Source organism: Pan troglodytes, chromosome 18 (genome assembly GCF_028858775.2).
Source record: "Pan troglodytes isolate AG18354 chromosome 18, NHGRI_mPanTro3-v2.0_pri, whole genome shotgun sequence".
NCBI lineage: Eukaryota > Metazoa > Chordata > Mammalia > Primates > Hominidae > Pan > Pan troglodytes.
In genome coordinates this window covers 23,650,084-23,676,743 of record NC_072416.2, presented here as the reverse complement: position 1 = coordinate 23,676,743, position 26,660 = coordinate 23,650,084, and the positions used below count along the sequence as shown (strand labels likewise).

General features: G+C 41.5%; 1 protein-coding gene across 3 annotated transcripts in view; it reads left to right on the top strand.

Annotated features, from left to right (window-relative positions):
- DNAH3 (dynein axonemal heavy chain 3) overlaps positions 1–26,660 on the top strand; it is a 219,907-nt gene that overhangs the window by 45,700 nt on the left and 147,547 nt on the right. For all 3 annotated transcript variants that reach the window (XM_016929616.4, XM_016929615.4, XM_016929617.4), the window contains exons 15-20: positions 662–846; positions 2,738–2,861; positions 8,599–8,752; positions 9,874–10,018; positions 20,299–20,510; positions 25,612–25,703. In XM_016929616.4, the coding sequence (XP_016785105.2) occupies positions 662–846; positions 2,738–2,861; positions 8,599–8,752; positions 9,874–10,018; positions 20,299–20,510; positions 25,612–25,703 (912 nt within the window). The remainder of the gene's footprint in view (positions 1–661; positions 847–2,737; positions 2,862–8,598; positions 8,753–9,873; positions 10,019–20,298; positions 20,511–25,611; positions 25,704–26,660) is intronic.

Genomic DNA, 26,660 nt, shown 5'->3' with positions numbered 1-26,660 from the left:
GAGGTTGCAGTGAGCTATCACATCACTGTAATCCAGCCTGGGTGACAGAGCAAGACTCTGTCTCAAAAAAAAAAAAAAAAAAAAGAAAAGATTAAAAATTAATTTAGTGCTCTATTTCAACACAAAATGTGATGAATTGCTGGTGGTGGTGGTGGTGTTTTGGTCTGAATCTAGGTTCTGTGTATGAGAGGTAGTATGGTGTATTTGTTAAGAGTATGAACTTTGGAGTCAATTAACCCAGGTTCAGATCTTGGCTCTGACACCGACATACCATGTTGCTTTCGATAATGTTACTCAGGGTCACTTTCTTCCATTATAAAGTATAGATAATAGTAGTATCTACCTCTTAGAATTTTTGTGAGGATTAAATGAGTTAATCTATGTAAATGATTAGAATGGGGTGTGGCACTTCATAATGGCTTAATACATAACAGGTATTATTATCATTACAACTGCTATTATTCCTGGAGTTTAGTGTGCATGTGAATATTATCCATCAAGGATTTGCAGGCAGGGAAAAAATAAAAAAAAAATTTTCTTTTTTTTTCAAATAGGAATTATGTATTTTGAACATGGAGTCTTACAAGAAAGTCATTTTAGATGGTGATGATGGTGGTGATGATGATGATAACGATAACAAATGGCTGTTTCTTTTCTGTAGCATTTGTAATCAGTACAGCCACATCGCAGACAAAGTCAGTGAGGTTCCTGCCAACACTAAGGAGCTGGTATCCCTCATTGAATTCCTAAAGAAATCCAGTGCTGTCACTGTGTTCAAACTCAGGAGGCAACTTAGAGACGCAAGTGAACGGCTGGAGTTCCTGATGGACTATGCAGACTTGCCGTGTAAGTCCAATGCCATATGTGACCATCGAAATGCATACCTATATGTATATTTTATATTTGTATATATAACATTTCAAATAGTCTATATGTATTTATATATTTAGGGGTAAAGTGTTGAGCAAAAGGATAGTTATATGAATTCTACCACTAAATATCAAAGAGCTGCCTTTCAAGTGCCCCCATGTTAGAGGCACGAATTTTATACTCATATCCACAGTAATTTGAATCACACAAAAGGAATCTTGTTAGACACAAAGGAAACATAGATAGACACTTGACCTCCAGTTCTTTTTTTTTTTTTTTTTTTTAGATGGAGTCTCGCTCTGTCACCAGGTTGGAGTGCTGTGGTGTAATCTAGGCTCACTGTAACTTCCGCCTCCTGGGTTCAAGCAATTCTCCTGCCTCAGCCTCCCAAGTAGCTGGGACTACAGGCACGTGCCACCATGCCCAGCTAATTTTTGTATTTTTAGTAGAGATGGGGTTTTACCATGTTGGCCAGGATGGTCTCTATCTCTTGACCTCATGATCCGCCCGCCTCAGCCTCCCAAGTGCTGGGATTACAGGCGTGAGCCATGGGGCCTGGCCGACCTCCAGTTCTTAGATCCCTGTCTTGGCATCTGTGTCTGGTGTTCCTGGAAAAGTCACTTCCAAATGCAGAATCATTTTTTTAAATGAGTAGATTTTACTTACCTGTAATCTTTTATTTATTTATTTATTTTGTCGAGACAGAGTCTTGCTCTGTCATCCAGGCTGTAGTGCAGTGCCACCCTCAGCTCACTGCAACCTCTGCCTCTCAGGGTCCATCAATTCTCATGCCTCAGCCTCCCGAGTAGCTGGAATTACAGGCACGTGCCACCATGCCCAACTAATTTTTGTATTTTTAGTAGAGACAGAGTTTCTCCATGTTGGCCAGGCTAATCTTGAACTCCTGGCCTCAAGTGATCTGCCTGCCTCGACCTCCCAACGTACTGGGATTATAGGCGTGAGCCACAGCCCCCGGCCACCCATCTGTAATCTTCATCAGTCCCACTTTTGAAGAGGCCGAGACACTTTTCTTCATGCTCCTGCGTATTGTAAAAGGAAAAAAATAGTCAGGGCTCCTTGAAAGTTTGTTGGGCCAAGTTAGAGTTTTAGAGTGAGAAGCAGATTCTGAAGGAAAAGTTAATAACCTCTCAACAAGCCATTTTCTATCTGAAAATACCTGTGAATTACTTGGTGTTCACAATGTATGGATGTCAGGGGGAGGTTGATGGGAGGGAGAGATGGGGACTGGGAGTGAAAAGTGGTTCCTTAACCATCCACCTGCATGTTCACGAGCTGTGCCCTCGACCCCTGGATACACCGTGGACTCTCACTGTGGGCTCTGCCTCCCGAAATTCACAAAGGAAACCCAGGGTGGACATTTTAATTCACCAGAGTCATAAAATGGGTAGGGCATTTGGCTTTGATACCATGACTGCCATTTAACCTAAAGGGAAACCGACATGCAGATGAAGTGAAATAGTTTGAACTGTGGAACGAGAGCATCAGTCTGGGTTTCTGACTTGACTCAGACCTAGCCTAGGAAGGCAATCAAGCAGAGAGGTTAGAACACAGGCTTTGGAATTAGACCTGGATTTGAATTCCTCTCTGATGCCTTCTAGCAGTGTAACCTTGACCACTAGGCTCAATGGCTGTGTTTGCCATCTGTGCAAACAAGGATGATAATATCATCTACCTTCTAGCCTGGCCCTTAGTAAGTACTCAACAAATGTCGCTGTCACTCATCCATGTGTTCATTGCCACCCCCACACCACTCCTGTTGACCTCTTGTTCTGTCTAATTAATTCGCCACATGCTGACCCGACCTATGCTAAACAGTGTCCTGGAGCAGGCAGTATGTGTTTTGCAGATGAGGACATCAAATTGAACAGCACTCTGTTCCTCTGGCCAGACCAGATTGAAGATATCTTTGACAACAGCCGGAACTTGCTCCTTCACAAGAGGGATCAGGCAGAAATGGATCTGATTAAAAGGTACCGGGAGAGTCTGGGATTGTCTTGGAAATGAGACCTGACTTCTTCACCCATGCTGCAGGTTCCTGGTTCTGTCTAAGCCATCCCCCAGCTCACTCCACGGCAACGTGTGGGCGAAGTCTGAAAACAATTGGTGGAGAAGGCATTTCCTTTGGTTTCCCACTGAGGGATGTTTTCTTTAAGACTGCTTCACTGTAATAACCTCTGCTAATGTCTTCCTTTCCTGCCTTGAATAATTGGAATTTGGTGGTGCAGAGAGAAAAAGGCAAAACTAGTGGCATGTTATAACGGCCTCCCCAATAATAATAGTGAAATTGTCAGCCTTACATTGGAGACCACAGATCTGTAAGATATCAAGATATCAAGATAATAAAGGCATGGCAGGGGGGCTGAGAAATTGCCTATTTTGCAGCTGGTCTTATTCAGAGCTAATGTGGCTGTAATCACTTATTCATTCATTATTTGTCAATTCAGTTGGTATTTATTGCAGATTTTCATGACATGCTATGCTCTATTCTAGACATATATGTGTGTTTGGCTGCTAAATAAAGATTTTAATCCAGTGACATAGAAAATATAGACATACTGACAAATCCAGTAATGTCAAGTGAAGTGGGCCAGTGCCATGGACATGGTTTTACACACACACACACCCCCACTCCAGGTTCACGTTTTGATTATGACCTGCAGATTCATATCAATTACCCTGTCCCCTTCACATAAGAAACTCCCACTCCCAACTTGAGCTGCCATAATTCCTGCAAATACTTACAAGAAAGGACAAGAATAGATAAAAGCAGGGATTTCTACACCAAATGGGAGAGTTTTGGCTGAAGGGTCAACCCATGTAGTTGCTACCTGGAAAATGTGGCCTAAGTGTGCTCCCCAGGGAGTGCAAAAAATTTGTGTGTGTGTGTTTGTGAGTGTGTGTGTATTTTCCTGCCTCCACCTGGATGGATACTGGCCCTGGAGCCCAGAACTTAGCCTGATGGAAGGAATTGATTTCTGTTTAAATTAATAGACTATGTTTTAGAGCAGTTTCAGATTCACAGCAAAACTGAGCAGAAAGTACGAAGAATTCCCATATACCTCCCAACTCCCCCACCCTGCCCCCCACACCCCCCACCCCACACACACCCTCTACACCCTTTTCTATGGAACTGATTTTTTTTCCATAGGTTTTTGGGGGAACAGGTGGTATTTGGTTACATGAGTAAGTTCTTTAGTGGTGATTTCTGAGATTTTGGTGTACCCATCACCTGAGCAGTATACACTGAACCCAATTTGTAGTCTTGTATCCCTTACCCCCCTCCCACCCTTTCCCTGGAGTCCCCAAAGTCCATTGTATCATTCTTATGCCTTTTCATCCTCATAGTTTAGCTCCCACTTATGAGTGAGAACATACGATGTTTGATTTTCCATTCCTGAGTTACTTCACTTAGAATAATAGTCTCCTGGCCGGGCATAGTGGCTCATGCCTGTAATCTCAGCACTTTGGGAGGCCGAGGCAGGCAGATCATGAGGTCAAGAGATTGAGACCATCCTGACCAACATGCTGAAACCAGCCTGGTGACAGAGCGAGGTTCTGTCTCAAAAAAAAAAAAAAAAAAGAATAATAGTCTTCAATCCATCCAGGATGCTGCAAATGCCATTAATTCATTCTTTTTATGGCTGAGTAGTATCCACTCTATATATCTACCACTTTTTTATGTCTAACCAGAAAGTAAAATCATTTTCCCCCAGCAATTTCTTTATTTGCTTTTTAATATATTTTAACTTTTATTTTAGGTTCAGGAGTACATGTGCAGGTTTGTTATATAAGTAAACTTACAACTTGGGTGGCAAAATCACTTTTTTTGTTAGATAAATAAACAGAAGGCTCATCTTTTTGAGACTCTGTGCCCCTCATCTGGAGAACGGGATAGAATCAGACCCTCTCTCATGGTGCTGAAGGATGAAATGAGATGATCTGAGATTGTGCTTAGGTGGTAAACAGCACGTGGTAGGAATTCCAAAACTATCAGCTTCCTTCTCCCTTTGAACAGGGACCTCTGCGGGGAGAAAAACGCTTCTCAACTTCCAAGGCATCAATTTTGTATGCATGATTTTAGAATATTACTCCAAGACCAATTAGAGACAGTAAATGCTGTTGAAGTTAGGAGGAGTGAGGGGTGGCTCTGTGAGGAATGGGAACAATTGTCATTTATGACGAGAGGAGTAGAGTGTCCTTGTCTCCTTCTGAGGGGTGACTCTCAGCTTGATCTCATCCACTGGTTCCCCAGCTCTTAACAGCAGGGGCCAGCAGAGGGCAGCTCTAGAAGAGGCTCAGCAGGGCAGCCCTGGGCTCACCCCTCTCTTCGGTGAACCTTTAAATCCTTATGTCCATCATGTTGCATTAATCCTGAGAACAGCCTGTGAGATGGATTAAGCCATATTCATGCATCCATCCATCTCATGAGAAAACAATCTTGCTTCCTCTGCAAGAAATCTGGCTTTATTTTCCCAGTCCACATTAATGGTTTTGGGGTTCCATGCCGATTATTCTCCATTTGCTGTTCCTACCCCACCCTCCGGCTCTGCACCTGGAAGGTGATGCCCAATCTGCAGTGTTGGATTCTCTTGTCTGTTAGATCCGGGCTGGGCCCTGTCCACGGAGCCCTGCAGGAGGTGGGAGAGTAGCTAGCAAGCTTTTCCTCCTCTCCCTCCCTGCCTGGCCCTGGGGCTCAGAGGCAGTAGCTGCATCCCTCTGATGTCAATGCCTCCTCCTCCATGGTTCCAGTTTCCATTGTCCCCAGCCTGGGGGTCCTAATGGCTTCCCTCTGATGCTAGTCTCTGGGTGCCTCACTGTCTGCTATTTGTTCCTTTAATCCTATCCATATCTCACCCCTGCAAGTAATCCTTAAAGTATCTTTCTTTGAACATGGGAGTGAATTCTATTTCCTGCCAGAATCCTCCCCTTACACTCTAAATGGTCCCACAAATACAACTCTTATTCAACCTAATTTCATGAGTGCCTACTATTTGCTAATGATTGTATTATTCTATGGAATATAATATATTGGGATATATATATAGGAATTTATTTATATGAAATATGTATGGAATTTACATATATACACACACACATACACACAGCTAGTCACTGACTTACGATGGTTCAACTTACGATTCTTTGACTTTCTGATGGTGTGAAAGTGATATTTTGAGTACCCATACAACCATTCTGTTTTTCACTTTCAGTACGGTATACAATAAGTTACATGGGGTAGTCAACACTTTATTATAAAACAGACTTTGTCTTAGATGATAACTGTGGACTAATGTGAGTGTTCTGAGTGCATTTAAGATAGGCTAGGCTAAGCTCTGATGTTCAGTAGGTTAGGTGTATTAAATGAATTTTCAATTTCATTTACAATTGCAGTATTTTCAAATTGCAATAGGTTTATAGGGATGTAACCCCATTGTAAGTCAAGGAGCAGTTGTTTGTATGTGTGTGTGTTGCGGGGACATGAAAGTACTTTGGAAACTATAATGTACTTAGCAATTATAAGAAATTAGAAACAATAATAATAGTAATATTTTAAGGTAATCACTGAGCTTACATGCAGTTGCCCTCTGGGAGGAATTCAAAACTGCTTTCATCAGAGATTTCTATGTGAGTATAGTATCTGGAGCTTCAAAAAGAATTTAATGATGTGAAAAGGCACTTAGCAGCACCTAATTGCATGTACAACAGAAGAATAATAAGCATTGCCTCTCTCCCCCATCATTTCATCCAACTCAGTGGTAGGTTCCGTGGTTCTGGAAGTTATGTGATATTTACACGATGGATGACTCAGGGATGTGAGCTGCTGCTCTCTGCCATAAAAGGGCAAAGGAAAACACTTTGGCACCCTGGAGGAAGAAGGGAAGACGTCTTACTTAGGGAGAGCACCCGACATTGTGTTTCACCAAAGCCTAAGGATTCAGATAGAACACGGTTCCTTGCTTATAGTGGATGTTCACCATTTTAATGAGTGAATGAATGAAATGTTTTTACACTAAGGATATTCTTGAAAATGAACACTGACCAGAGTCTAAAATTACAGCTTATTACAAAACAAAAATAAAAAGCTGAGAAAAGGAATGGAGGCCGGAATATGTGGCTCATGCTTGTAATCCCAGCACTTTGGGAGGCCAAGGTGGGCGAATCACCTGAGGTCAGGAGTTCGAGACTAGCCTGGCCAACATGGTGAAACTGCATCTCTATGAAAAATACAAAAATTAGCTGGGCATGGTGGCGGGCACCTATAATCTCAGCTACTTGGGAGGCTGAGGCTGGAGAATCACTTAAAACTGGGAGGCAGAGGTTACAGTGAGCCAAGATTGTGCCACTGCACTCCAGAAAGAAAGAGATAGAGAGAGAGACTCAAACCACTTGAAAATTAATTCTCTAAATCATGTTTAAGAAAAAAGCAACTTTAAAACTGCCATAACAGAATTAAGCATTCTTAGGATAACCAAATTTATGAAATGTCACTATAGCTGATCTCAATGACAAGTTCCCTTATTTGTTTGAAGAGTATTGATTATTTGCCATGTATCAGATGGTCTAACTGCTGAAGACACTAAAAGGAATTAAGGAGACAAGAAACATATTTATTTCCTTGAACAGGGCTGGGTAAAAATTAATAAATAAGTAAAAATCAACTGTATTTATAGAGTTTACATTTTAGTGAATGTGAGCAAACACTTACGTATTGACTATTGTATACCAGGCTCAATTCTGAGCTTTTTTTTGTTATTGTTGTTCTCATTGACTTTAACTATTAAGCTGGCATTTTTCTCTATCCTTGTTTTATCTACCCGAGGCACAGAGAGTTTAAGTGACTTTCCCAAGACTACATAACTACTAAGTGGCAAGGTGGGAATTTGAAGCTAGCTTGTCTGTCTCAAGACCCTGTCCACTTCACACTATATTATTCTACCTCATTAGAAAAAGGGTGCAGTTCTCATTGAGACCTGCTTTGTTGATAATATGGATGAAGTTGATAAATCTTTGGAAAGGTCTCTCCTGGTCACTGTAGCTACAGTAGCCCTCCACTTCCGTCTGCTAGTCATTCTGCCCTATTTTATTTTCTTCAGAGCCTTTATTACTAACAGAAATATTTTATTGTTTGTCCTGTCTATGGATTTATTCATCCATTCATCCAACCATCCATCCATTCATCCATCCATCCATCTATCCATCCATCCATCCATCCATCCATCCATCCATCCATCCATCCATCCATGTCTATTGTCTAGGTCTCCCTCAGTTAAAATAGAAGCTCCATGAAGGTAGAGAACTTAATAGCATACTTCGCAAATATATTCCTGATGCCTAGGGCAGTTATAGAATATATTAGGCACTCAATAATAAATGTCTAATGGCTGAATGAATAAACAGTATGTATACGTGTACATATATCTTATACGTATTTACCTGTACAGGAAAATGTCTGGAAATGTTTAACCACCAACAGGCTCACAACAGCTCGATTTCTGGGAGGTGGTCTTATAGGTAGTTTAACTTATTTTTTCATCTTCATTTATCTTGAGAGAGAGAGAGAAAGATGGAGTTGGGAGTATTGGGGGAGGAAGTCTGCAGGTAACTGATCAAATTCTCTGCAGGCTTAAATATGGGCAAGCAGTGCTGATGTTTTGAAAGTGCACAAAATGCAAAGTCCAAAGGTAACCAGGCTGTCTTTATTTTCAGATGCTCAGAATTTGAGTTGAGACTTGAGGGCTACCACAGAGAACTGGAAAGTTTTAGGAAGCGCGAAGTGATGACTACAGAAGAAATGAAGCACAATGTTGAAAAGCTTAATGAGCTTTCAAAGAACCTAAATCGGGCGTTTGCAGAGTTTGAGGTTTGGGATCTTGAGATGGGGACTTATGACGCTGTACTGGTCTATTGGTTCTGATCCTTGGTTGTGAATTTCCTATTTCCTAATAGCATCTACTAGGTGGATAGTATTGGTTAACTCATTGGCCAGTTCTTTCATTGGTACTTTCTTTTTTCTTTTCTTTTCTTTTCTTTTTTTTTTTTTTTGAGACAAGGTCTCACTCTGTTGCGCAGGCTGGAGTGCAGTAATGTGACCTCATCTCACTGCAACCTCCACCTCCTGGGTTCAAGTGATTTTCCTGCCTCAGCCTTCCAAGTAGCTGGGATTACAGGCGTGTGCCACCATGCCCAGCTCATTTTTTGTATTTTTAATAGAGAGTTTTGCCATGTTGGCCAGGCTGGTCTTGAACTCCTGACCCCAAGTGATCCACCTGCCTCATCTCCCAAAGTGCTGGGATTACAGGCATGAGCCACCACACCTGGCTCACTGGTACTTTCAACTACCTTTTCCCATATCCCTTCATGACACCAGACTTTTCCCTTTATTAGTTACTGAGCACCCAAAGAAGAAATTATAGTAAGGTAATTGTTCACATATATTGAGCATTTATTATGTGCTTAGCAATGGTCAAGAGCTTCATATGCAATATTTCACTTAATGCCTGTAACACATCTTTGGGTTAGGTACGGTTATTATCCTCACTTATCCCTGAAGTAAGAGAACTAAGTCTTGGAGAAGCTAAGTAACTGTCCCCAAAGATCAGCTAGTAAGTTCTTTAATAACCATTAAAATTCTTACCTCTGAGGCAAGTCAGTACAAGGAGGTAACATCATATATGTAGCTAAAGTACATATGAAAATTATGAAAACGGAGATATGGCTGTCAGAGAGTGGAAACAGAGATGATAGGGCAAGTAGCTGATTATCCTACAGTTTCAACCAGACAGACCTCAGCTGCCAAGGTCCTTGGAGGTGGCAGAGGGACATTCTTGCTTGAGTTCATGCTTTAGTTTCCTCTCTTACTCTCCAGATGAATAAGCATTTCCCTCCACTTGGTTTTCAAGGCACTGAGGAATTTGCCCTGGTGTCTTCGAGGGCTTAGGAGAACAACCCATCCCATAAACAGCATCTCCTTTTGCCCTGCAGTTGATCAATAAGGAGGAAGAGCTATTGGAAAAGGAGAAGAGTACTTACCCTCTTCTGCAGGCCATGCTGACGAACAAAGTACCTTATGAGCAGCTGTGGTCGACAGCCTATGAGTTCAGCATCAAGTCGGAGGAATGGATGAATGGTATGTGGTGATCTCACTCTGCTGGGACAGATGGGGATGGGGTGGAGGATCCACCCAGTCACTTCTGAAATATGGTTTGCACTTAAGAATCTGGCTGGACTTTTAATCAGATTCTGACACTCCAGATTAAGGCAGCCACAGTCAAAATTATCTGATGTGATAATAAAAATGGAAGGTGGAGAAAGAGCCAGATCTATTTCCAGGGTAAAACACAATAGGCAGCCACCCAGAGTCACGACTTAGATTTGCAGATGGTAGGAGAACAGATGGCAGTTTCACGATGGTGCTGCTTCAGGAAAGACCAGGGTGCCAGGGTGCCATAGACATCCGTAAACTACCTTTTACTCTAGGATCTGGGGTCCAGAAAGGTATTGAGGAGTTGGAATCAACAGGACTTAATGATTGATCCGATATGGGTTAAGGGGCAGGGAGGAAGAGGTTACTATCCTCTCAAAGGTAAGAATTTTATTGCCTCAGAGGTAAGAATTTTAATGCTTAAAGAACTTACTAGCTGACCTTTGGGAAAAGTTACTTAGCTTCTCCAAGACTTAGTTCTCTTACTTCAGGGATGAGTGAGGATAATAACAGCAAAGAACCAACTTCCAGATGACTGGCTCAGGCAATTTGGTTGGTATTACCATCACTGAACAAGAGAAGTGACAGATTTGATGGGAAAAAAACAAAACAAAACAAACAAATAAAAACCCATCAACTTGAATACATTGAGTTTGAGGCACCTGGAAACAATCAAATGGGAATATTAAATAGCAATTGAGTGTATCAGTGTGGATTTTAGGAGAGAGATTTGGCAGGTGGGATTTATGTTGGGGAATAATTGATGTGTAGATTACAATCAAAGCCATGAATGATAACACCTGTGGAGGGTGTTGAAGAACAGAGGACAAAATCAGAGATCCTTGTCTGGGTGCAGTGGCTCACACCTGTAGTCCCAGCACTTTGAGAGGCTGATGCAGGGGGATTGCATGAGCCCAGGAGTTCGAGACCAGCCTCAGTAACATAGTGAGAACCCTGTCTCTACAAAAAATAAAAAATCAGCCAAGTGTGATGGTGCACGTGTAGTCTCAGCTACTCGAGAAGCTAAGATGGGAGGAACGCTTGAGCCCAGGAGATCAAGGCTGCAGTAAGCTATGATCTGCTTACTACACCCCAGCTTGGGCATCAGAGCAAAACCTTGTCTCAAAAAAAAAAAAAAAAAAAAAATCAGAGACCCTTAGGTTTGAGCCTTTAGCAAGTTTCTAGTGCTTCAGTATTTATAAACACAAGAAAGCCAGTCATGGTGGCTCATACCTGTAATCCCAGCACTTTGGGAGGCCAAGGTAGAAGGATTACTTGAGCTCAGGAGTTTAAGACCAGCCTGAGCAACTTAGCAAGACCTTATTTCTACTAAAAACAAAATGAAAAAGTTAGCTGGGCATGGTGGTGTGCACCTATAGTCCCAGCTACTCAGGAGACTGAGGCAGGAGCATCGCTTGAACCTGGGAGGTTGAGGCTGCAATCAGCTGTGATGGCACTACTGCACTCCAACCTGGGAGACAGAGCGAGACCCTGTCTCAAAAAAAACAGTATTTATAAATTACCAAGTGTTTTTATTAGAAATAGGTATTGTATTTTAAAAACATTTTACATTTTATTTTTAAATTTATATACATTAAAATGGACATTTTTGGCATACATTTCTATGAATTTTAACAGTTGTTGACTTTCATATAAACATCCCTACAATCAGAAAACAGCAATTTCATCAACTCAATAAATTTCTTTGGACTGTCTCCTTGTGGTCAAATCCTCCCCCCAGTTGTAACCCCTGGCAACTATTGATCTCTTCATTGTTCCTATAGTTTTGTCCTTTTGAGGCTCCTCCTACAAATGGAATGATACAGTATGCAATCTTTCAAGACTGCTTCCTTCACTCAGCACACTGCCTTTAAGATTCATCCGAGTTGTTGGATGTAGCAATAGGTCATTTCCTTTTATTGCGAGTAGTATCCCATTCTATGGATACACCAGCTTAACCATTTACCCACTGTTTTCACTCTCAGACTATTATAAATAGAGATGCTGTAAATATTTATGTCAACGTTTTTGTGTCAATGTAAGTTTTTATTTCTCTAGGGTAAATGCCCAGCAGTGGATTGCTGAATTATATTTAAAGTATATGTGCAAGTTTATAAGAAAATGCCAAACTTTTGTTTTCCACAGTGGCTGTGCCGTTGTGCATCCCTCACCAATGTGTGATAATTCCAGTTGTTCCACCTCTTCATCAGTGTATTAGTCCATTTTCATACTGCTATGAAGAAATACCTGAGACTGGGTAATTTGTAAAGAAAAAGAAGTTTAATGAACTCACAGTTCCACTTGGATGGGGAGGCCTCACAACCATGGTGGAAGGTGAAGGAGGAGCAAAGGCACTTCTTACATGGCGGCAGGCAAGAGAGCATGTGCAGGGGAACTGAGCTTTATAAAACCATCAGTTCTCATGAGACTTATTCACTATCATGAGAACAGCATGGGAAAACTCGACCCCATGATTCAGTTACCTCCCACCAGATCCCTCCCACAACATGTGGGGATTATGGGAACTATAATTCTAGATGACATTTGAATGGGGACACAGCCAAACCATATCAACCAGCCACTGGGTATTATTGTCCATATATATATATATATTTGAGATGGAGTGTCACTTTGTCATACTTTGTACAGTGGTGTGATCTCGGCTCACTGCAGCCTCCGCCTCCTGGGTTCAAGCAATTCTCCCACCTCAGCCTCCCATTTAGCTGGGATTACAGGAGCATGCCACCACACCTGGCTAATTTTTGCATTTTTAGTAGAGCCGGGGTTTCACCATGTTGGCCAGGCTGATCTCAAACTCCTGACCTCAGGTGATCCACCTGCCTCGGCCTCCCAAAGTGCTGGGATTACAGGTGTGAGCCACTGTGCTTGGCCTGTATTTTTTTATTTTAGCCATTCTCATAAGTAGTTGTGATGTCTCATTATGATTTTAATTTGCATTTCCCCAATGCCTAATGATCTTGAACATTTCTTTATGTGCATACCTGTCATTTGTATATCCTCTTTGGTGAAGTGTCTGTTCAAGTCTTTTACCCATTTGTTTAATTGGTTGTTTGATTTCTTACTGTTGAGTTTTGTGAGGTCTTTATAAATTTTGTGAGATTATGTGATTTACAAATATTTTCTCCAAGTCCATAGCTTGTTTTTTTATTCTCTTTATAGTGTCTTTCACAGAGAAAAAGGTTTTAATTTTGATGACGTCCAACGTATCAATTTTTCTTTTATGGATTGTGCTCTTGGTATCATCTCTAAGGACTCTTAGCCTAACCCTGGTCATGAAGATATTCTCCTATATTTTCTTCTAGATTTTTTATGGTTTTATGTTTTACATTTAGACCTATGGTCCATTTTGAGTTAATTTTTTTAAAATATGAGGCTTAGTTCAAGTTCATTGTCTTACATATAAATGTCCAATGGTTCCAGTAATTGGAAAAAAAATTTTTTTATCCACTTAATTGTATCTTTGTCAAAAATCAGTTGTCCATATCTTCGTGGGTTGATGTCTTGACTCTATTCTGTTCTGCCAATCTATATGTCAAGCTTTTCACTGATACCACATCAACTTGACAACTGTATTTTTATAGAAAGTCTTAAAATCACATAGTGTGATTCTTCTAACTTCATTTTTCTTTTTAAAATTTTATTTTGAGTATTTTAGTCCCTTTATTTTTCCACATAAATTTGAGAATCAGTTTGTCTATACATACCAAAAAACTCTGCTGGGATTTTGTTGGAAATGTTTTAAATCTATAGATCAATTTGGAAAGAATTCACATCTTTATTACATTGAGTCTTTCAATCAATGGACACTTTACATCTCTTCAATTATTTAGTTCTCCTTTTACTTCTTTTTATCAGTGTTTTGCAGGTTTCAGCATACAGCTCCTATGCATGTTTTGTTAAATTTATACATAAATATTTCCTTTTTTGGAGCTATTGTAAATGATGTATGTTTTTGAATTTCACTTTTTGAGGTAAGTACTATGAAGCACAATTGCTGGATTATATGATAAGAATATGTTTAGTTTTGTAAGAAACGGCCAAACTGTCTTTCAGAGTTGCTGTACCGTTTTGTATTTCCACCAATATAAATGACATTTCCTGTTGCTCCACATCCTTGCCAGCATTTAGTGTTGTCAGTGTTTTGAGTTTTGACCATTTTAATAGGTGTGTAGTGGTATCTGTTGTTGGCTATTGTTGTTGTTATTGTTTTTAAATTGAGATGTGGGTCTCACTAATTTGCCCCAGCTGGCCTCAAATTCCTGGGCTCAAGCAATCCTCCCACCTTGGCCTCCCAAAGTGTTGGGATTACAGGCATGAGCCACCATACCCAGCCACTCATTGTGTTTTAATTTGTAGTTCCTTAATGGCAATGATATTGAACATCTTTTCATATGCTTATTCGCCTCCTGTATATCTTCTTAGATTAGGTATTTGTTCAGAGCTTTTGCCTATTTTTAAGTTTCAGGTTTTTGTTTTCCTATTGTTGAATTTTTAAAAATTCTTTGTATATTTAGATAATAGTCATTTATCAGATTTTTTTTTTTTTTTGCAAATATTTTCTTCCAGACTGTGCCTTTTTTATTCTCTTGACAACATCTTTTACAGGGGAGAATCTTTTCATTCCTAGTTTATCATTATTTTCCCATGTGTTGTGCCTTCTGTGTTGTAACTAAAAAGCCATTCTCAAATCCAGGGTCATCCATATTTTCTCCTATGTTATCTTCTAGGAATTTTATAGTTTTCCATTTTAGATTTAAGTCTATGATCCATTTTGAGTTAATTTTTGTGAAGGGTGTAAGATCCGTGTCTAGATTCTTTTTGTGTGTGTGTATATAGATGTCCAATTTTTTCATCTTTATTTGTTGAAAAGGCTATCTTTTCTCTATTATGTTGCCTTTGCTCTTTTATCAAAGACCAGTTGACTATATTTATGTGGTTCTATTTCTGGATGGGTTATGTATTCTGTTCCACTGATCTATGTGACTTTCTTTTGCCAATACCACACTTTTTTGATTACAATAGTTTTATAGTAACTCTTGAAGCTGGCTAGTATCAGTCCTCTGACTTTATTCTTCTCCTTCAATATTGTGTTGGCTATTCTGGATCTTTTACTTCTCTGTGTAAATTTTAGAATCGGCTTGTCAATATCCACAAAATAACTTGCTGGGATTTTTACTGGGATTGTGTTGAATCTATAGATCAAGTTGGGAAGAACTGGCATCTTAACAATATTGAGTCTTCCTATCCATGATTATGGAATATCTCTCCATTATTTATATCTTCTTTGATTTCTTTCATCAGAGTTTTTTGTAGTTTTCCTCATACAGATCTTGCAAATATTTTGGTAGATTTTTGCCCAAGTACAGATTTAATTTTTAGGGTGCCAATGTAAATAGTATTATGCTTTTAATTTCTTTTTTTTTTCTTTTTTGAGACAGAGTCTTATTCTGTCACCCAGGCTGGAGTGTAATGGTGTGATCTTGGCTCACTACAACCTCCACCTCCTGGGTTCAAGTGATTCTCCTGCCTTAGCCTCCTGAGTAGTTGGGATTATAGGCGCATGCCACCACACCCGGCTAATTTTTGTATTTTTGGTAGAGACAGGGTTTCACCATGTTGGTCAGGCTGGTCTCAAACTCCTGACCTCGTGATCCACCTGCCTTGGCCTCCCAAAGTGCTGGGATTACAGGCATGAGCCACTGTGCCTGGGCTATGCTTTTAATTTCAAATTCCACTGTTCATTGATGCTATCTTGGAAAGTGATTGACTTTTTAATGTTAATATTGTGTCCTGTGATCCTGCTGCAATCACTTATTAGTTCCAGGAGTTTGTTTTGTTGATTCTGGTGGATTTTCTTTCTCTTTCTTTTTTTTTCCAATTTTTACTTATTTATTTTTAGTTGACAAGTAGTTATGTATATTTATGGGGTTCAATGTGATATTCTGATCTATGTATACATCATAGATTAAATCAAGCTAATTAACATATCCACACCCTCAACAATTTATCATTTTTTTCTGATGATAACATTTATAATCTATTCTTTAAGAACTTTTAAATATACAAGACATTATTATTATTATTATTTGAGATGGGGTCTCGCTCTGCCACCTAGGTTGGACCACAGTGACATAACCTCGGCTCACTGCAATCTCTGCCTCCTAGGTTCAAGTGATCCTCCCACCTCAACCTCCTGAGTAGCTGGGACTACAGATGCACACCACCACACCCAGCTAATTTTTTGTATTTTTGGTAGAGACAGGATTTTGCCATGTTGCCCAGGCCGGTCTTGAACTCCTGAGCTCAAGCAATCCACCCGCCTCTGATTCCCAAAGTGCTAGGATTACAGGCATGAGCCACCTCACCCAGCTGAAATATACAATAATTATTAACTGCAGTCACCATGCACTACAATAGATTACTAAAATTTATTTCTCCAGTATAACTGAAACTTTGTACCCTTCATCAACATCTTTCCTTTCCTTCCCCATCCCTTTGCCTCATCCAAGCCTCTGGTAACTGCCTTTCTACTCTCTGTTTCTATGAAATTGACATTTTTAGATTCCGCAAATAGTGAGATCATACAGTATTTGTCTTTCTGTGCCTGGCTTATTTCACTTAGCATAATGTCCTCCAGTTCCATCCATGTTGTTGCAAATTACAGAAAAATTTGAGGCTGTTAATACTGTATATTATATTGTTTGATTTTCAAATATTAAACCAGCCTTGCACTCCAGTGATAAACCCTACTTGGACATGGTGTATTATTATTTTCATGTGTTGCTGGATTCAGTTTCCATGCCTAATATTTTGTTGAGAATTTTAGTGTCTATGAGAGATACTGGTCTGTAGGGTTTTTTTTTTTTTTTTTGTAATGTATCTGTGTGGTTTTTGTATCAGGGTATCGCTGACCTGTTAAAATAAGTTAGGAAATGTTTTCTTCTATTTTTTAGATGAGATTATACAGGTTTTGCTGTTATTTTTTTCTTCTTCTAATGTTTGGCAGAATTTTCCAGTGAAACCATCTGATTCTGAAGTTTTTATATTTTGGAAATTTTTAATCTATAAATTCAATTTCTTCAATAGTTATAAAACTATTCAGGTTTTCTAGTTTATCTTGAATAAGTTTTTGGAAGTTTGTAGTTTTTGAAGAATGGCTTCATTTTTTTTAAAAAAAGGTCTAATTTATGTACATTGAGTTGTTTATAGCATTCCCTTATTACCCTGTTAATGTCTGAGAGGTCGGTAGTGATATCCCATCTTTTATTTTTGATATTGGTAATTTGCATCTTCTTTCTTTTTTCTTTGCCTGTCTTGCTAGAAGTTTATCTTTTTTTTAGGCCTATCAATTTTAGTTTTCCAAGGAAACAGCTTTTTGTTTCAATAATCTTTCTTATTATTTTTGTTTTCAATGGATTTCTGTTCTTATTTTTATCATTTCCTTCCTTCTGCTAGCTTTGATTTATCTTGCTCTTCTTTTTCTAGTTACTTAAGGTAGAAACTTGGATGATTTATTTTAGAAATTTCTCCTTTTTTAATGCTACAAATTTATCCTTTATAGTTGTACCTCACAAATTTTGTTCAATTTAAAGTGCTTTCTAATTTCCTTTGAGACTCCTCTAGGACCTATGGATTATTTATAAGTGTGTTGTTTAATTTTCTAGTCACTGGAGATTTTCTTGTTATGTTTTTATTGTTATTTCTAATTTAATTCCATTATGGCCATAAAAGACACTTTGCATGATTTTACTTCTTTTCAATTTATTGAGGTTTGTTTTATGACTCAGAATAAGATTCACCTTGGTAAGTGTTCTATTTGCAATAAAAAAGAATTTGTACTCTGCTGTTATTGAGTGGAATATTTTATCAAGGGATCAAGCTGCCTTTGTTAAAAGTCAGCTTTGGCAGGGCTGTTACTGTGCTAGACATATCCCTCTCCATGGATAAGCAGCAAGTTCTGCAATGGGATTCCTAGTGAGTGTCGCTTCCACTTTTCCCCTGCAGTGGCTTTCAAAGTATGGTTCCAGGACAAAGTAGCATTCTCATTAACTGAGAATGTGTTAAAAATGCAAAATCTTGAGCCCTCGCTCCAGACCTGACTCAGAAACTCTGGGAATGGGGCCCAGAAATCTGTGTTTTAACAAGCCCTCCTGGCAGTTCTGATGCCTGCTAAACTTGGAAAACTACTGTGAATATCCTACAGAAATTTCTCCCTATAGCTCACATTTGGATGGCACCTTCTTTAATTTCCAGTAGAGACACATGTTTTTCCCTTTATTATCTGCCTTTGATCATTTAGTGGGGAGTTAGAATAGGCAGATGTGGTTAATTGCATGGCCTCACATTGCTTCTTTGCCTAAAAGTTATTTGTTTACATTCATGGGGCTGAAGATCATTAACCTTGAAGAATGACTTCAGCAATGTTTCTTAGAACTCTGGAATTTCTGGACTGGACAGGACCCTAGAATTTATTAATATTTCCTGCAACCTCCATATTTGAATCTTGACTGAGTTGACTGTATCCACAGGGCTACAAAAATTTCCACCTGCTGTCTCATCCTTTAAGATCAGAGTTAGAATTTCAGAATATAGCCTTTCCATAAGCTATGAGGTGAGAAGCTACCACGTCATGTGGATAAAGGGATCCATAACTGCTCTTCAAATAGCAGTGTCTAAAATCCCTGGATTATTTTATGTTCTTCTCTCTTGTTGTAGATATAAATTTGTCAGTTCAGGCTGTTTCTAGATAATCATAACCAGAGGGAAATTGCTTCTAATAGAAATGCTACTACTACTCCTCTTTGCCTGAGTGATTGCAAATAACCCAGGCAAGTCACTCTGTTTGTGCTTCACTCTTACAACTATAGAGTGGGAACAATGAAGTGTTAGCCTTACCTACTTTATTCATCCTACTGGGAAAGTCACTGTGATAATTCAGCCAAACCCTCCCAAGTACAGGCTACTCACTTGTTGCGTAGGTGCCTTTCTATTCTAGCCCAGCACCTACAATATTTCCTGGTGCATGAAGGATACTTTTTTTTAATTTAAATTTTTGATCACGCAACAAAAATGTTGGGTTGATGAAGCATGTGAAATTAATGAAGTTAGATTTAGTTTCAGCACTCCTGAAGAAGTGTTTTTGAGTAAGTTAGCAACATCACGTCGCAAGAGTTAATACCAATTTGAAATATCCAAGCAGGGGCAGCAGCATGGAAAGGTCTTGGCTGGATGTGAAACCCAAATGCTAAAGGTTCTTAGCAAAATAAAGGAAGGGGAAGGAAATTAGTGTTTTGGAGCAAGTTTAAACAATGAGGTGTTACTTTTTGCTTTTAAAATACATATATTTTTTGACAGAGTCTCACTCTGTTGTCCAGGCTGGAGGGCAGTGGCACTATCCTGGCTCACTGCAACCTCCACCTCCTAGGCTCAAGTGATCCTCCCACCCCAGCCTCCCAAATAGCTGGGACTACAGAGCATGCCACCACGCCTGGCTAATTTTTTGCATTTTCAGTGGAAATGAGGTTTAACCATGTTGCACAGGCTGGTCTTGAATTCCTGACCTCAAACAATCTGCCTGCCTCAGCCTCCCTCTCATATCTCCATTCACCTTTCCCCGATGGTTAATATTTCATGGCTTTTGTGAAGCACTTTTAATTACTACTATAGCAGATTCTAAAACCAATAATAACAATTTTTTTCTTTTTTCTTTTTCTTCTCATTTTTTGTAGAGATGGGGTCTCACTATGTTGCCCAGGCTGGTCTCAAACTGCTAGGCTCAAGCAGTCCTCCCACCTTGGCCTCCCCAAATGCTGGGATTACAAGTGTAAGCCATTGCAACTGGTCAAAAACAAAACAAAACAAAAAGCTATTGATATGCTAATTGTACATCCATTATATGCCAGGCATTATGTTAGCCACTGTATATTATCTCACTGAATTTCCACAATCACCCTCCAGGGTATCCATTATTACCCCTGTGTCACAGGAGTTACTGTTGAGGCTTAGAAAAGTCCTGTATCATATCTAAGATTCCACTGGCTAAGTGCAGGTTTCAGATCCTCAAAGCCTGTATGTGTTCCAATCTCCAAACGACAGGAGGCACAGCTCTAAGTTCAGGGAATTAAAGGTACGCATGACTAACATCCACATGATGGTCTGACCCTTCCCTCACTCTTCTATTTCAGGACCCCTCTTCTTACTGAATGCTGAGCAAATTGCGGAGGAGATAGGGAATATGTGGAGGACAACGTATAAACTGATCAAGACCTTGTCTGATGTGCCTGCACCCAGGCGCTTAGCAGAGAATGTGAAGATCAAGATCGATAAGTTCAAGCAGTACATTCCCATCCTCAGTATTGCCTGCAACCCAGGAATGAAAGACCGACACTGGCAGCAGGTTTCTATCAATCACTGCCCGCCCCCAAGCAGCGCAGCCCAGGCCTGGCCCTGACTGTCCTTGGGAAGGCAGGAAACATTACTAGGTCAAGCTTCTCCTTTCCGAAAGGAGACTCTATTTAAGGGCAAAGGGATAGCAAATGAGAGTGGCAAGACTTCTGAAGGAAGAGAATGAACTCCCTGCCCCCTGGACAGGTTGGCCCTTTCCTTGGAACCCCCATTGCTCGTGGTTCGTTGAGTGTTGTTCGAGCCAATGACCACAAAGGGTCTCCTTCCTGCTTCCTAAGCAGATGGGCTTTTGGAGGCCAAGAGCCTCCAAGGTGCAACAGGGATGTTCAATACAGTGAGAGGACCTTGATTTGCTCCTTGACCTAGGATACACAAAAAAGAAAGTCACATCCCTCCCTGGGGGTTGCTAATAATACCAGATGATTCCCACTTAGGATGACTTTGGTGTGGCATTTTATTGTCAAACAGGTTCAGAAATAACTTTGCACTCCTCTTTCAGCCCTTTGGGCCTACAAATTAGAAAAATAAATATTCTCCTTAAAAATAGCTGGGATTTTTATAAGGAACCAAGTGTGAGGGTGATAAGTGTGGTGTGAACACTAAGCAGAAAAATGAAAACTCACTGTGTTTCTAAAATAATTGTCACTTCCAAGGGCTAGCAATGGCCTTGAAACATCCTTTACCAGGAGTCGCTCTGTATGGAATTAGAAGTGAACATGGCTTTCTTTGGGCAGATTCTTCTCTGACTTGGCCTGTAATTCCCCCTCTCAGAACCACATTCAAGACCAGGCACGGTGGCTCAAGACCATAATCCTAACACTTTGAGAAGCTGAGGCAGGAGGATAGTTTGAGCCCAGCCTGGGCAACATAGTGAGACCCCCATCTCTCCCTAATTAATTAATTAATTAGCTAGGTGTAGTGGTGCACATTTGTGGTCCAGCAACTTGGGAGGCTGAGGTGGGAGGATTGCTTGGGCCAAGGATGTCAAGGCTGCATTGAGCCATGATCGTGTCACTGCACTCCAGCCTGGGTAACGGGGGGCAAAAAAAAAGCCACGTATAAGACTGAGGAAATTCTCTCTGAAAGGACCCAATGAGAACACAGTGACAAGGAGCACTTTGTTCTCCCTAGGAAGAGAGAGGAAGACTCTCTTAATACATGAGAGAGTCAGGGTCTTTTTGTAGGGAGAAGCTACTTTCAGTTTCCCAAAAAGTCTTGAACTGGAGACCTAACCAAAGGATGGGGTGATGTATAGACAAGAGATAGGCTGTCTGAGTAGACCTCTGTTTTTCTTTTCTTTTTTTTTTTTTTTTGAGGTGGAATCTCACTGTGTCACCCAGGCTGGAGTGCAGTGACATGATCTCGGCTCACTGCATTCAAGCAGTTCTCCTGCCTCAGTCTCCTGAGTAGCTGGGATTGCAGGCACGTGCCACCATGCCCTGCTAATTTTTGTATTTTTAGTAGAGATGGGGTTTCACCATGTTGGCCAGGCTGGTCTTGAACTCCTGACCTCAAGTGATCCACCCGCCTCAACCTCCCAAAGTTCTGGGATTATAGGCATGAGCCACCGTGCCTGGCTGGGATATTTTTTAATTGTAATTTTAATTAATTAATTTTTAAAATAGAGATGGGGGGGGTCTTACTATGTTGCCCAGGCTGGTCTCGAATTCCTGGCCTCAAGTGATCCTCCTGCCTTGGCCTCCTAAAGTGCTGGGATTACAGGCGTGAGCCACAGTGCCTGGCCATGACTTCTGGTTTTGAAACGCCCCAGCAGAGGGATCCGCAGAGGAGGAGTTGCTGTCAGCTGGTGCTCACGGGATGCCTCTCTCTACGGACCCAGCCTAACTAGGACTTTGACCTGCATCGGGGGGATGGGGAGGTTAGGGAGCTTAGGTGGGACAGGTGGCCTCTGGTAGTGCCAGGTTTCTCTATGAGATGGCACTATCAAGAGTGTCCTTGTCGATGGCATTTGGAGAACATGCCGCGGGGCCGGGAAAGCCATCTGCTCCACCTGGTGCTTCCTCTATGATGCTATTCTTGTACATGGGCACTCAGAAAATCCCAACCAGGCCAAGCGAGGTAGCTCACACCACTAATCTCAGCACTTTAGGAGGCCGAGACAGGAGGATCACTTGAGGCCAGGAGCTTGAGGCCAACCTGGGCAACATAGTGTGACCCATCTATTTAAAAAATTAATTTAAATTTAAAAAATCCCAGTCAGGTGCCGTGGCTCACGCCTATAATCCCAGGACTTTGAGAGGCTGAGGCAAGTGGATCGCTTGAGCCCAGGAGTCTGAGAACCAGCCCGGGCCAACACTGCAAAACCCCATCAAGAAATACAAAAAAATTAGCCGGGCATGGTGGCACATGCCTGTAGTCCCAGCTGCTAGGGAAGCTAAGGTGGGAGCATCACTTGAGCCTGGGAGGTTGAGGCTACAGTGAGCTGTGATTGCGCCACTGCAGTCTAGCCTGGGCAACAGAGAAAGACCCTGTCTCAATAAATAAATAAATAAATAAATAAATAAATAAAGTAAAAAAATTCTAACCATAATAATAATGATGATATTGAAAATGTACTGAGTACCAGCTATGGTGCTGGGTACTGTGTTGTATACTTTATTTGGATTCTCACATTTCATCCTTAAAACAGGCCTTTGAAGTGGAGATTATTATCTGCATTTCACGGATTGGAAAACTGAGACTTGGAGAGATGAATTGTCAGATGGCTAGTTGGTGGTGGGAAAGGGAATTGGAATTTTTCTACACTGTTTGACTCAGCCTGGAAAAGTCAAGCAGGCAAAAAAGGTCCGGTCAGAGGAAGGGAGCGGGCAGTAGGGGGCAGTAAACCACAGTGAGAGAGGGCCAGGGAGCACAACCCTAGGACAGTGGCTCCCAAGGAGTGAGCCCCTAAATGGAAGCCCAGTGGGCTGAGCAGTTAAGAGGCAAGTTCAGAAAGGACAAAGGCCCCTAGATACTCTCCGGACTGCCCCTAGGCAGAGCCCATTCCTCCCTGCAGTGTATGTAGGTCACACCACAGGCCGCCCTGGGGACAGCCCCAGGCCTGGGGATGTCATTCTCTGCCCTGATGCCTAACTTAGGAGATCCACTGCCACGGATGCTAGCTCTGGCAGGGGGATCTGAAGGATGAGCCATCTGTAGCACTCAAGTCTAGAAGCTGGATCTTCTGAAGCAAGGCCATGGCTGTGCTGGGGGTTCTGGTCATTTACAGAATGTAGGTAGAAAAAGTTAGAGCCTTATGTTTGGGGCACAGACTTTATAGATAACAGCAAAGGGGTTGCTACTGTGTTTTAAAGCAAAATGGAAGCCACAAATCTAAAAGGCTTTTTGGATCACTACACTAAGGTGCATTTCTGATGTCCTATTTGCAATTAGTGTTATTTTGGTTATTTTTTCATCATGTGCCTATAACACTCTTGGTCTTCCAAGACCGTTATTTCAACGGTAACTACTTCTGGGTTCCTTGCTTTTGTGCTTTCTGAGTCATTGTAAAAAATCTCCTGGTCTGGCCAGGTGCAGTGGCTCATGCCTGTAATCCCAACACTTTGGGAGGCCGAGGCAGACAAATCACCTGAGGTCAGGAGTTCGAGAGCAGTCTGGCCAACATGGCGAAACCCCATTTCTACTAAAAATACAAAAATTAGCCGGGCATGGTGCCATGCGCCTGTAATCCCAACTACTTGGGAGGCTGAGGCAGGAAAATCATTGGACCCAGGAGACAGAGGTTGCAGTGAGCCGAGATTGCGCCATGGCACTCCAGCCTGGGTGACAGAGCGAGACTCTCTCTCAAAAAAAAAAAAGTATGGAAAAAAAAATTTTAAAAATAATAAAAATTTAACTGTTAAAAAAAAAAAGCAAGAGGGAACAAGGTAGCATTTGATCTTAGGGAGAAACTGCACTGATAGATGCCAAAACTGGCCCTCTGTGACTAGTAGAAATATAATGTGAGCCATTTGTGTAATTTTTTTTTTTTTTGAGTTGGAGTCTCACTCTGTTGCCCAGGCTGGAGTGCAGTGGTGCGATCTCGGCTGATTCCTGCCTCCACCTCCCGGTTCAAGCTGTTCTTTTGCCTCAGCCTCCCAAGTAGCTGGGATTGCAGGCACCTGCCACCATGCCCAGCTAATTTTTGTATTTTTAGTAGAGACAGGGTTTCACCTGTTTGACAGGCTGGTCTTGAACACCTGACCTCAAGTGATCCGCCCGCCTCAGCCTCCCAAAGTGCTGGGATTACAGGAGTGAGCCACTGCACCCAGCCAATAATTTTAAAGTTTCTAGTAGCCACATTTTACAAAGTAAAAGGGACTGGGCATGATGGCTCACACCTGTAATCCCAGCATTTTTGGGAGATCAAGGTGCGAGGATTGCTTGAGTATAGGAGTTCAAGACCAGCGTGGAAAACATAGCGAGACCCCATCTCTACAAAAAAATTTTTAAAAAGAAAAAGGTTAGCCAGGCATGGTGTTGTATGCCAGTGGTCCCAGCTGCTCAGGAGGTCGAGGGAGGAGGACCACTTGAGCCTGGGAGGTCAAGGCTGCAGTGAGTCATGATCACACCACTGCACTTCAGCCTGGGCAACAAAGCAGGACCCTGTCTAATTAAAATTAGCTGGGTGTGGCGGCTCACTCCTGTAATATGACTACTTTGGGAGGCTATGGTGGGAGGATCGCTTGAGGCCAGGAGTTTGAGACCACTTTGAGCAACACAGCAAGACCCTATCTCTACAGTAAATTTAAAAATTAGCCAGGCAAGGTGGTGTGTGCCTGTGGCCCCAGCTACTGGGGAGGCTGATGTGGGAGGATTGCTTGGGCCTGGGAGGTCAAAGCAGCAGTGAGCTATGATGGCACTGTGTTGCCTGGGAGACAAAGTGAGACTGTCTCAAAAATTTTTTTTAATTTAATTTAAAAATAAATTCCTCAGTCACACTAGCCACATCTCTGGTGCTCAACAGCCACCTGTCACTCGTGGCTGTTATGCTGAGCAGTGCAGATAAAAAGAATATCTCCATCATCACAGAAGGTTCTACTGGACAGCACTGCCTCGGACAACAAACATTTGCTTTCCTCTTTTCTTTGCAGATCAGTGAGATTGTCGGCTATGAGATAAAGCCCACCGAAACGACCTGCCTCTCAAATATGCTCGAATTTGGATTCGGCAAATTCGTTGAAAAGTAAGGGCTTATCCTCTCCTTCAGATAAGGTTTTGGTCAAAGGATCTGTAAGTTCCCACAGTGATCTGATTGGCTCCATATCGGGCTGTTTGTTTTTTTTTCCTTGTGGCGTAGGGTGGCTTAAGGCTATTTAATTACCCGCAGCTACCAACTCGTATTGGTGAAGCTTCTGTTTTTAGCTGCAGAGCTGCTGATGGGTTGTGACTAGAAAATTGAGTCATGGATTTTATTTCAAAGGGATTTTTTTTTTTTTAATGTTCTTTGAACCTGAGCTTCAAGCCCAGCTCTCAGTGATTGGGGGCAAAACCATTCAGCCTTTCTGTGCCTCGGTTTCCTCTTCTTTAAACAAACAAAGCAACAACCATCTCTGAGCTTTAAGATTGTGTGAAACCTGGTCCAATAAGAAGTCTCTTCTCGCCTGGGCACAGTGGCTCATGCCTGTAATTTCAGCACTCTGGGGGGCCGAGGCAGGTGGACCACTTGAGGTCAGGAGTTTAAGACCAGCCTGGCCAACATAGTGAAACCCCCGTTTCTACTAAAAATACAAAAGCTAGCCAGGCATGGTGGCACATGCCTGTAGTCCCAGCTACTCAGGAAGCTAAGGCCAGAGGATCGCTCGAACCCAGGAGGTGGAGGTTGCAGTGAGCCAAGATAGCGCCATTGCACTACAGCCTGGGTGACAGTGTGAGACTCCATCTTAATTTAAAAAAAAGAAAAAAAAAAAGAAGTCTTTTCTCTTGCTTTCTTCCCTTCTCCAAATTCCCCTGGAGTTTGTGTGTGAGAATTTTACTATTTGGATGCTACCTCTAGAACAGAGCTTCTCAGGACCCTACTTGCTTTTTCACACTTCCTTCAGGGCGATGGGTGGGGAGATGTTGCATTGCCTGGACTGGAGACCCTGTTAGGCGAGTGTGGCACCCAGATCTGCTGCATCAGCGTCAGCTAGGAACTAGCTAG